The sequence below is a fragment of the Bremia lactucae genome, linkage group LG2 (genome assembly GCF_004359215.1).
Source record: "Bremia lactucae strain SF5 linkage group LG2, whole genome shotgun sequence".
Taxonomy (NCBI): Eukaryota; Oomycota; class Peronosporomycetes; order Peronosporales; family Peronosporaceae; genus Bremia; species Bremia lactucae.
Window position 1 is genome coordinate 3,079,347 of NC_090611.1, and position 10,377 is coordinate 3,089,723.

Sequence of the window (10,377 nt, forward strand, 5' to 3'; positions counted from 1 at the left end):
CAAACCGGACAGCATGGCCAAGATGGCATCGTTCCCTACGGGCGAACTCATTCGTTCGACCGCACTCCTTTCTATGTCACTTAGACAGGAGTAGCTATCACGCGAAACGTGATGCGTATTTCCATTATCATATAACATGTCCATGTCAGATGATGGAACTGTGGTCCTTGGACGGACTACAAAGTGCTACCAGGTGTAACGGGGCACTACTGACTTGTACTGCTTCAGTACAAGTCCACTTCGCACTGCCTCAGTGCGAGTGGTGCCTCACGTCGCTTCACGTACACTAGTACGTGCAGAGGAAGACTTTTTTTAAAACACTTGCTTAAAAGAGAGTTAATTAAAAACTGTATTAATATAATTAAGTTCTTCTGTTCTATCTACTTAATACTAACTCAATTATAAGCTAATACAAAACATGTAATTAAGTCTTATCTGACTTTCTCTTTGTGCGCGTCCAGCGTTGACTGGACCGCGGAGAAAGTATATATAATGGTCTATGTCTACCAATGTATAAGCTTTAGAAAATTTCCATGTATAGTAATATTCTCCAAACATTATCTACCTTTTAGATTATATATTAATTAATAACCTTTAAGTGTTAATTTCATGTTTATATACACATCCGTTACACTAGAGGTCGATACTAAGGCTTTAGTAGAAAGAAAAAGTAATACTGTGAATATATGAAGTTCTTTTGTAACGATCTTCAATCTACTGGCTTAAATATATTAATAACGAACGATGGAAAGCGACTCCTTGCGCACCGCCTAATCGGGTTTGTTTAACCTTAAATCAACAGAACTTTTGTCCTTTTGCGTCAAAATTACCAGATTTGGTAATATTGAAACTATTAAGTCAAAATTATCAAGCGATAATAATATTATACTTCATAATTAATTACTGTTATTGATAACAATATTTATTATTCCTCGTTTAGAAAAAAATATTTATGAAACGGAACACCTACCCGTTGACACGCTCCAAATTTTCAATTGTAATTAATCTTTCCTTACCCCTTGAACTACTCAAATATATATTCGTGATGTGCCTAATTATAATTTTGCGTATAATAAGTGGGCAATTTATCGATAACAGATAAAACTTAATGACGACGCGCGGGGCATTCCTCGCACCGGTGTTGGTGCCTGTAAAAAATTGCTTCGCCAATCTACCACCAGACTTTGTGAATGCTTTCCTAGGCGGCCCCGACCACGTGTGTTCCAATTGAAGTTGATAGAAAAAATTTATGCTGATTCGTAGCTGTAAAGGTAGGGACAGGATCAACGATCCTCAAGTTGTCATGGGAGACAGTTGACGGTTATAGCCGTAGCGTGTGCGTCGGTTGGATCGGTGGAATCGTAAAATCTAAAGTTTTGCGCAGGTTCGAAGAAATATAGAAGAGTAAAAGGCAACAAATTTATCGATAATTATGATGCCTTGCAGTGACGTTATTGAACTGCCTACTGAGCTGGCACGGGCCGTGGGCATCGTAAGCTCTTTCAAACACTTTTTTATCAGAAATTAATAAAAAGTTTTAGAAAGACCATTTGAAGAAGATTCCGCAAGCCTTTATAGGAGTGCACGTAGTGGATGCACTTCCTATAGCTCGGCAAGTGAATGTGGAGCCATGCACGTCCGATGACTGGGAGATGATTCAGCTGCATGCGGGAGCTATTGAGGTAGAGCTATTGCGACAGGTAAAGGGCCTAGTGTCGCGCTCGTCGTTTGTGAATGTGCTAACGGATGTGGACGATAGATGTGTGTGGTTAATGATAAACAAGTGAGCCCTATCTGGATCAATCAGAACACTCTGATTCGCATTCAAGCTATACTTCCGCTTGGAATGTTAGTGACCTTGATAGTATCAATTTAATAGCTACTATCTGGCAGCTAACAGAAATGAGGTGGTGTTCATTAATAGGGACAATGCTCGATTAATTCCCGCATCGCAAATTATTGTCGCTCCAAAAGAACGTCCTCCGCAGACTGCGGACCAAAATCTAAGCTCTCACTTGTTTTATGAGAAGTCACGACCTTTGCTCGTTCAGGTGCTTTGTGAAGTATTTTCAGAGAATAACACAAGCTTTTGACTGTTGGATGCCTTGAATTTAGAAACAAATAGAGGCGCTTGGAAATGACTTAAGTGACGAAGCATGGGTACATCCAGAATCTATGGCAATGCTGGAAGGCGCAGTGATCTCTGACACCCTTTTGGACTCCCGAGTGGCACCCCTCGTTGCGCTATGGAGCCAAGATTCTGAAATAACGAGTGAATCTAACGATCAAGGAGAGCCTCGGAGGTAAGCGATGCATTTGTTTCGTAGCCTTCGAGGTAGATGCTCTATAAATAATATGCTTGTCTGTCACTGAAGACAACAGTTGGAATGCTATGTTGCGAGACTTAAAGCTTCAATGAGCGTCAAACAAAATCACATCGCCCTAAATTTAGGTGCGAGCGCTTCGCTGGGTGCCGATACAGGTGCTGTAATTTTTCTTCGCGTTTTAAAGCTGCCAAAGTCGTCTCCGTCGTCGGTGACCTTATTCGTCAACTTCGCCCGCAAAAGTACTGAACATCCGTCGATGTTATTTGATTCTATCCAACAAGCGTTTCTGCGGTGGAGTAATGCGATTGAATGCAGTCACGTGTTGAGCTCGGGCTCGATTTTTCGTCTTGAATTGGATAATGGAATCGCTGTGGAAGCCCTTGCTCATGTGCAGTACGAAGCTGAAGAAGACTTCAGTGCTGAGCAATTAAAAGGTTTAAGCTATTATTGAAGCAAGCTAATGTGACCAAAACTTACGCTCCCAATACCATTGAAATGCCTGCAGGTGTTCCAGCTAGTGCCTTACAAAAATATACAGTGATAGGGGGTAACAATGGACATTGTTTAACGATGGACCAAGTGTCCGTTGAGAGCGCAGCAGGCCCTCAGAAGCTAGTGCTTTCGAAAGCGCGAAATTGGGGTGTTCTAACAGATCTATCCGTCCTAGAGTTATCTCGCTCGGCAAAGTCATATTCGTTGCTAAAAAATTTTGTGCAGACTTTCATGACTGTCGATGCGTTAGCGGTGCGAGTATTGCTGGGAACGAGACCTCCAGGAAGTGCATTAATACACGGCGAGCGGGGTAGTGGGAAGTCGACACTCGTACGAGCTATAGTCCACGAACTTCAGTCTTCGTCACAGATGTCTGCAACCGCAACAATAGTCGAGTGCCGAAATCTACGAGGACTTAAGATGAAGACTGTAAAGTCTCGGCTGAACGAGCTCTTCAAGCAGTCTGCAACGAATGCCCCTGCCTTGCTTGTTTTCGATAACTTAGATGCGTTATTGCCTATAGAAGAAGAGTCGGCAGGTGCTGCAAACGAACAATCACGACGCATTGCTGAGCTGCTCATAGGTTTAATGCAGCAGTGCAGTCATCGAATATGGAAAACAACCGTCGAATTAAACGCATCGTTTAAACGGGAATGGGAATTTATTTGTAAGAGAACTCTTGGACAGCAAAAGAAACTAGCAAAACGGAAGCTTTTGGAGACAGTAGGTAACGCTATGCAGCGAAAAACGGTAGCTATTGTTGCCGTCGCTCGATCAGATACAAGTATCCATAAGGTCCTGCGAGCATGTAGCCTTTTTGACCGCCCTATTCACGTGGCTTGCCCGGATGCAGAACGACGCGAAGTATTAATTCGCGAGATGCTGCAATTGAAAGTGGACGACGCAATCTTGCCTGACAAAGACTCGCATCAAGTTGTTGTAGATCCTGTTATCGATTTCGGACTCCTATCGTCGAAGACAGAAGGCTATAGTCTCCGTGATTTATCAAGTGCCACCGACCGTGCCTTCCATCAAATGCTGAAGCGTCACGCATATTCTGAGCCAAGCAAAAGCTCCAAGGTCATATGTACTCTCCGGCAACACGACTTTATCGAAGGTATTGAAAACTTTCAACCAACAGCTTTGCTTGGAGTGGATCTATTTAAGAGTTCAGTTAAATGGAGTGACGTCGGAGGATTGCACCAAGTCCGTTTAATACTCAAGGATACGTTGGAACTTCCAACTCGTTACGCAAAGCTATACGACAACACACCGATAAAACTTCCAGCTGGTTTGCTGCTTTATGGGCCGCCTGGGTGTGGAAAAACTCTGCTTGCCAGCGCTGTGGCAAACGAATGTGGTCTTAATTTTATAAGTGTAAAGGGCCCTGAGGTCTTAAACAAGTACATTGGGGCGAGTGAAGAGGCCATTCGTGATTTGTTTAAGCGTGCTGGCTTAGCCGCTCCGTCAATTCTTTTTCTAGATGAGTTCGACTCGATTGCTCCTCGCCGCGGTGCCGATAATACCGGCGTCACTGATCGGTTGGTGAACCAATTGCTGACATTCTTGGATGGCGTCGAAGCTCGAAAGGTGAATACTAGCTTGTAAAAACGTATTGCGAATAAGCGCGTTTAGCGATGCTGATAATGGAATTTGTCGTTCTGTCTTGACAGGGCGTATACGTGCTGGCGGCTACAAGTAGGCCAGACATGATTGATCCAGCACTGCTTCGGCCTGGCCGCCTTGACAAATATCTTTACTGTGGTACGTGGTGACAAGAAAGCAGTTAACGCGCATGAAGGCCGCTGCCGTCATTTCTGCCAGCTGTGAATGCGGCGTTTATCAAGTCCATTATAATTAATTGCTTCTGAATTCCTGCAGGTTTTCCGAATGAAGCCGAGCGTTTGGATATTCTCCGTGTAGTGTCGAAAGGCATGAATTTGTCCAAAGAAGCGGCCGAATACCTTTCGGACATTGCAAAAGCTCCAAAAAGCGACAACTTTACTGGGGCAGATTTACAAGCGGTAAGGATAACTCCTTCGATTTTATATAGGGCTCATGCGCATTCATTAAAAATATGTGCAGGTCATGTACTCGGCCCAGCTAGAACATGTGCACGAAAAGCTGGAAGGCAACTCACCCGTATCGAAGTTCGTGCTGTACAATTCTGCTGTAATTTGCGTACCATTCTGACTCATGTATACGTTAGTCTCATTACAAAATCCCATGTACAGAGGTCGTTCGAGAGTGCTAAGCCATCGACATCCGAAGCCGCTCGTCGCGAGTTCGATCGCATGTTTGCGGGCTTTGCAAAGGCGCGTAATACGAGCTTTTCTGTCGCGGAAGCTGACGTGTCCGCCAGTAGCGAGTTGCTCAAGTCCCACCTTATTCACCAGCGCACCGCGCTTGCATAATACTCCAAAATTATAAGTTGCATTTAAGAAATGATTGTCGGAATGCTGGCAATAACAGTCAATTTGATAATTAAAACAAATATCTTAATTTGCGCAACATGGCAAACATCGTGGGGCTATCGAGTCTGAACGACCGCGATGGCGATGGCCGCCGCGGAAATGCCGATCAGCCGAACCAGTACTACGCAGGGGGAACTACCGACCGTGGTGGTGGTAGTGGCCTTTCGGTCATTGGCCCTGGAAGCGAAGGTGATCGCGTGGCCAACATTATCGGACGAGCTCAACAAGATGCACGAGCTGCTGCCACCTCCGGCGAATCGACGCAGCCCCGACATGTAATTACTTTCTATCGAGAAGGATTTACAGTTAATGGTGGCACATACCGTGCGCGCTCAGACCCTGCGAATCGGCCATTTCTCGAGGCGCTGGAGAGCGGCCATGTGCCGCAGGAACTGGAAGGTGCTAACCGCCAGGAACCTGTGGAGATCAGCCTTGTGGATAAACGACAGGAAGATTATGTAGAACCTTCTCCGCCTGCCTACACGGCTTTTAGTGGAGAAGGTCAGACCATGGGCTCTGCCACATATGCGACCGATGCTGTGATTCAAGGCGATGCGGTGCCGGCAGAGCGCCCCGTGATTGACGACAAGAAGCCCACAACGACGCTGCAGATTCGTCTGCACAATGGCCAAAGACTCAGGGAAATTCTTAATTTGGACCATACTATACGTGATCTGCATGCTATTATTCAGTTGTACGTTAGTTATACGATTTCATGCGGAGCGAAGGCGCTCATGATGTTTTGTTTGCAGAAATGACGCGGGTGCTCAACCGTACACACTGTTGGCAGGCTTTCCTCCTCGCCCCGTTTCGATAGACCTAGAGCAGACTATTGAGCACGCTGGCCTCAAGGGCGCTGCAGTCACACAGAAGCTCATTTAATGTGCCACTGGTACTTTAACTAACATTCTTTAAACGACGACCAATCCCACATGTGAACTTGCTTTTAAACAATGTTAATCTACGCCTGCATAATGAATGATGCCCCATTAGTCAATACACGAAGTTAATGGTCACGTCCCCAAGACGTGGTAGCACCACGGTCAAAGCTTTCGTGGGGCAGATTTATTCTGCTCTGCAGTCTTCCGCATCCATTCCTACTATAAACGGAGTCAGATACACACGTCTCTGGATTCAGGTCAGCAGCTAAAGCCGATGTGAAGTGTAAAATCTGTCATGACACTGCTGTTTATACAGGGCGTCGTAATTGCCACCTCTGAGGACCAACTGCAGTGCACGGTGGACGACGGCACTGGCGTCTTACGGCTCGACCTCAGAAGTTTTTACAAACTGGCGCCCCCAGGAGTGGATGCGGGGCCTCGTATGGGTCAGTTATGAATGTGAAGGAAGCGTGTAATCAATAATCTCATGTTAATCTAGGTGACTACATAATGGCCATTGGACCGATGGACAAGACAGACGCTGTAGTGGTGTCATTACGTACATTACTAGCCCACCAAGTTATCAATTTAGACGGAAAGATGCAACGTGAGCCCATGTGGTTCTTGGAAGTCATCGAGTACTGGACGTCCATCGTGACCAATTAGCACCATCCAGTAGTATATCAATAAGATCAGTAACAAGGGTACATTATCATGGAACTAAGTGCTAAATGTAGCCTGTTAAACTATTAACATTCGTTTCTCCTTACTTTAATGCAGCGCGATCTTATGAGGAAATCGCGCGAACAGTGAGTCTAACTACTCATCCTTAGGCTTCGAGCCGTTCTTCTTTGTCTCCGCTACTGACGCCACTTTTGGTGGTAACGCGTTGCCCCCGTCTTGTTCGGCCTCTTTTTCGTCTAGAGCTTTCTTGTACTGCGCAACATCGTCAGCACCAAGCCAATAGTCCAGCAGAGCCACCAAGACGGCCACGACAATGGCAATTACCAAGATACCGGCTAGAACTGCTAGCACAGTGTGCTCCGTAGCCCACTCGATCGTCATATCAATAATTTTGGAAAAGAAACCCTCTTCAGGAATAGGCCCCGTCGATTCAGCCGTCTTCCAGCCGCTCTCCACAAAGTCAAGAAGCGCAGGAACCGAGCGACCACCTTTGTACCGATACACCTGTGCGTCATTAATATAGAGTAGTGACGGGTACCCACTGACCCCAAAGCGCGAGCAAACGCGGCGGTGAACTGTGCAATCAACCTTGGCTACAAAGACGTTGCTGTTTTTCTCCTTGAGAGTGCGACTAAGCTTGGTCCACGTCGGGGCGAGGCGCTTACAATGGCCGCACCAAGGCGCATAGAACTTAATGAGCCACGGGTTCTTTCCTGCGAGCACCTGCTCCTCAAATGAGGTCGTGTTAAGATGTACGACAGCACTCTTGCGTTCATTTTCTTCGTGCTCAGCAGCTGCAGCCTTACGCTTCTCCACAAACTCAGCGTAAGATAGCACGATCTCGCCAAAATCTTTCTTGTAGCCTTCAGTAGAAAACGTAAGCATAGCGTCCACGTCGCGAGGGCCGTTGTAATCGTAAGACTTTCCATCAGTCACGACTTTCAAGGTTGGGTATGAACCCACGCTAAAGCGCTCACAGATGCTGCGCTCACTAGTGCAGTCCACTTTGGCCACGTGCACGTCCTCGGAAGCCTTAGACAGATCTTGGATGGTAGGCGCCAGCTTCTGGCAATGACCGCACCAGGGCGCGTAAAATTTGATAAACCACACACCACTGCTTGTCTGATGATCAAATGAAGCCTCATTCAAAGCCACAAGGTTGGCCTGGACAAAGTGCGTCGCGAAGACGAAGGCCGCGAGCGCTAGCAACGCAGCGCGGGACTGCATTGTTGGAAAGAGAGAGAATTTTTCGTAATCAACACATTTTAAAATGCTAGACGGATTACCATTCAAGAATCCCAACTTAGGGGCATACTCAGCTTAAGAGCCTTCGTGCGATCTTCCAGGAGGGGTGACGTACCTATCCTTCACTGTGAAGACAGTATGATTAAATTGATCCACTGTCCACGGAACGTTACATCATGAGGGTAAGGGGTGCACCAAGAAGTTTTAGCCACAATGCCACATGCGATTGTTATATACAGTAGTGCCAAAAAATGACGATAACCTCACCATCCACTATTGTTATCGCGGCGCGTCATTAAGGTAACGGGGCACTACGACTTGTACTGCTTCAGTACAAGTCCACTTCGCACTGCTTCAGGTGCCTTACGTCACTTCACGTACACTAGTACGTGCAGAGGATGTAACGGGGCACTACGACTTGTACTGAAACGCACAAGACTTGCCCTAAAGTTACACAGTCCCCATTAAGTACACTAGTACGTGCAGAGGAATGGTCAATTACTAAATAATAAAATGAAAACTGTAATAAATATAATTAAGTGGATCTTGTTCTATCTTTGTAAATGCTAACTTAATTATAATCTAATACTAAACATGTGACTGAATTCTTATCTGTAACTCTCTCTTTGATTACTCCTACAGCTGATTAGTCTGCGGAATAAATAGGTATAATGGTCTATACCTATTAATGGATAAGAATTCTGAATATTATCATATAAAGTAATATCCTCCAAATATTATCTACCTTTTATATAATATATTAATTAGCAACCTTTAAGTGTTAATTTCATGCAACGATACACCGTTACATCACCCCTCCCTTAAACGACAATCACTCTGTATGTCATTGGATGGAGTGGTCGCTATGTGACCACTTAATTTTTAAAACGATGTTGATTGGTCAGATCCATCATTTTAAATTCCATCGCATGAAGAATCAACTCATGCGGGGTGACGATAGTGTTGCGCCTTCGGCTGCGGTTCGTGCAGCCGCGGGTGACGCACAGTTATCTCTTGCGGCAGACGGAACGTCTGCCGTAGTATCTTCCACTCGCACAACACTTGATGTTGCGAGTGCACGTGGTGATTCACCACGTGAATACGACCCCTCTTTGGAGGTCGACTACGATATGCGAGTCGGATGAAATGGCCGACTCGGGGAGAATGCAACAGTCGCCTGATATACGTCAGGCGGCTGACAATGAGCCTTCGAATGAGAGGGCTCATTCTGATAGACGAGTAAACAGTCTATTTGGATCCGACGATGAGGATGATCCCTCATTGCCCGTACGATCTCCCATACTGTCACCTGCCCGTGTTTCTGTGCAAGGTGACGACGATGGCGTAAGCCATCGTAAGAAAAGTTCTTGTGGTACTCCTGCTTCAGTGGGTACCACTCAGGGGAGTGAAGACAGTAAAGTGTCTCATCTCGCTCCTGAAAAGAAACCGTGGCTTTTGCTCGAACGGCTTATCAATAGCTTGTCTGGAGAAACTACTCCGCACAATAAATATCCTTTATTTATTGCGACAAAGCTACATGGCCTTGATCCCAGCGTGAAGAACTTTCGCTCTGAGGAAGTTTTCTATCTCGATGCTTTTCTTAAGCATCGATGGTTTAGTGGCAATAATAAGCGAGATAAAGTATTGCTTATGCAAGCCTGGAGCGCGTTCATTCGCAATGTCAAAGACATTGGACGCGAAGCCTGGCTTAAAAAACTTAACGCGAATCGCGTTTAATGTGAGAAAAGAACTCCAACCGGTGCAAAGTATAAATTGCATCGGTTGTCACGTGAGAGCTTCCATGCCTCACGTGGGGTGATCCCTGTCCGTGTTGTGTAGACAACTCGAAGAGGGCTAAAGGGGATGTCTATTCCCTTTCTTCCCCCTGGGGATGGGCTCGCATCTCTATTGAGGTGCGGGATGCGGTTGACGTTTTGCAATCGATCTACAGGCGCCAGGGGCGCGTGTTTTCCGATGGGCCTTCTGAACCATCGGATGGGTCTCGTCATACTGACCTCTATGTCAGAAATCAGCTGGGAACGAGGCTCCCGGCTGTCATGCGAAGGTGGATAACCACGCCAACGAACAAGATAAAACGTTCGCTGCCCCTTCACATCACGGTGGTTCTGGATACGTTCCACAAGGGAACGCTGACCACCGTGGGAATCCACCAAAGGTTGTGGTGGAGGAGGGAATATTAGATCCGAACCGTATGTCGGATTTAATGTCGAGGATCGACAAAATCGATCACTTCCTCCATGATTTGGAGGAGGG

General features: G+C 46.0%; 2 protein-coding genes across 2 annotated transcripts; one reads left to right on the plus strand and one right to left on the minus strand.

Moving 5' to 3' along the window:
• Positions 1 to 1,108: 1,108 nt before the first annotated feature.
• On the plus strand, positions 1,109 to 5,341 carry CCR75_000980 (uncharacterized protein; the record flags this gene model as incomplete). The annotated part of the gene is made up of 13 exons (XM_067959085.1): positions 1,109 to 1,216; positions 1,272 to 1,384; positions 1,447 to 1,492; positions 1,542 to 1,700; positions 1,760 to 1,848; positions 1,925 to 2,051; positions 2,116 to 2,303; positions 2,376 to 2,761; positions 2,833 to 4,409; positions 4,493 to 4,583; positions 4,701 to 4,843; positions 4,905 to 4,969; positions 5,029 to 5,341. The coding sequence occupies 13 exons, from the start codon at positions 1,109 to 1,111 to the stop codon at positions 5,231 to 5,233; spliced, it is 3,297 nt and encodes a 1,098-aa protein (XP_067821403.1). The 3' UTR covers positions 5,234 to 5,341.
• Positions 5,342 to 6,993: 1,652 nt separating this feature from the next.
• On the minus strand, positions 6,994 to 8,085 carry CCR75_000981 (uncharacterized protein; the record flags this gene model as incomplete). The annotated part of the gene is made up of 1 exon (XM_067959086.1): positions 6,994 to 8,085. The coding sequence occupies one exon, from the start codon at positions 8,083 to 8,085 to the stop codon at positions 6,994 to 6,996; it is 1,092 nt and encodes a 363-aa protein (XP_067821404.1).
• Between the last annotated feature and the right edge of the window lie 2,292 nt (positions 8,086 to 10,377).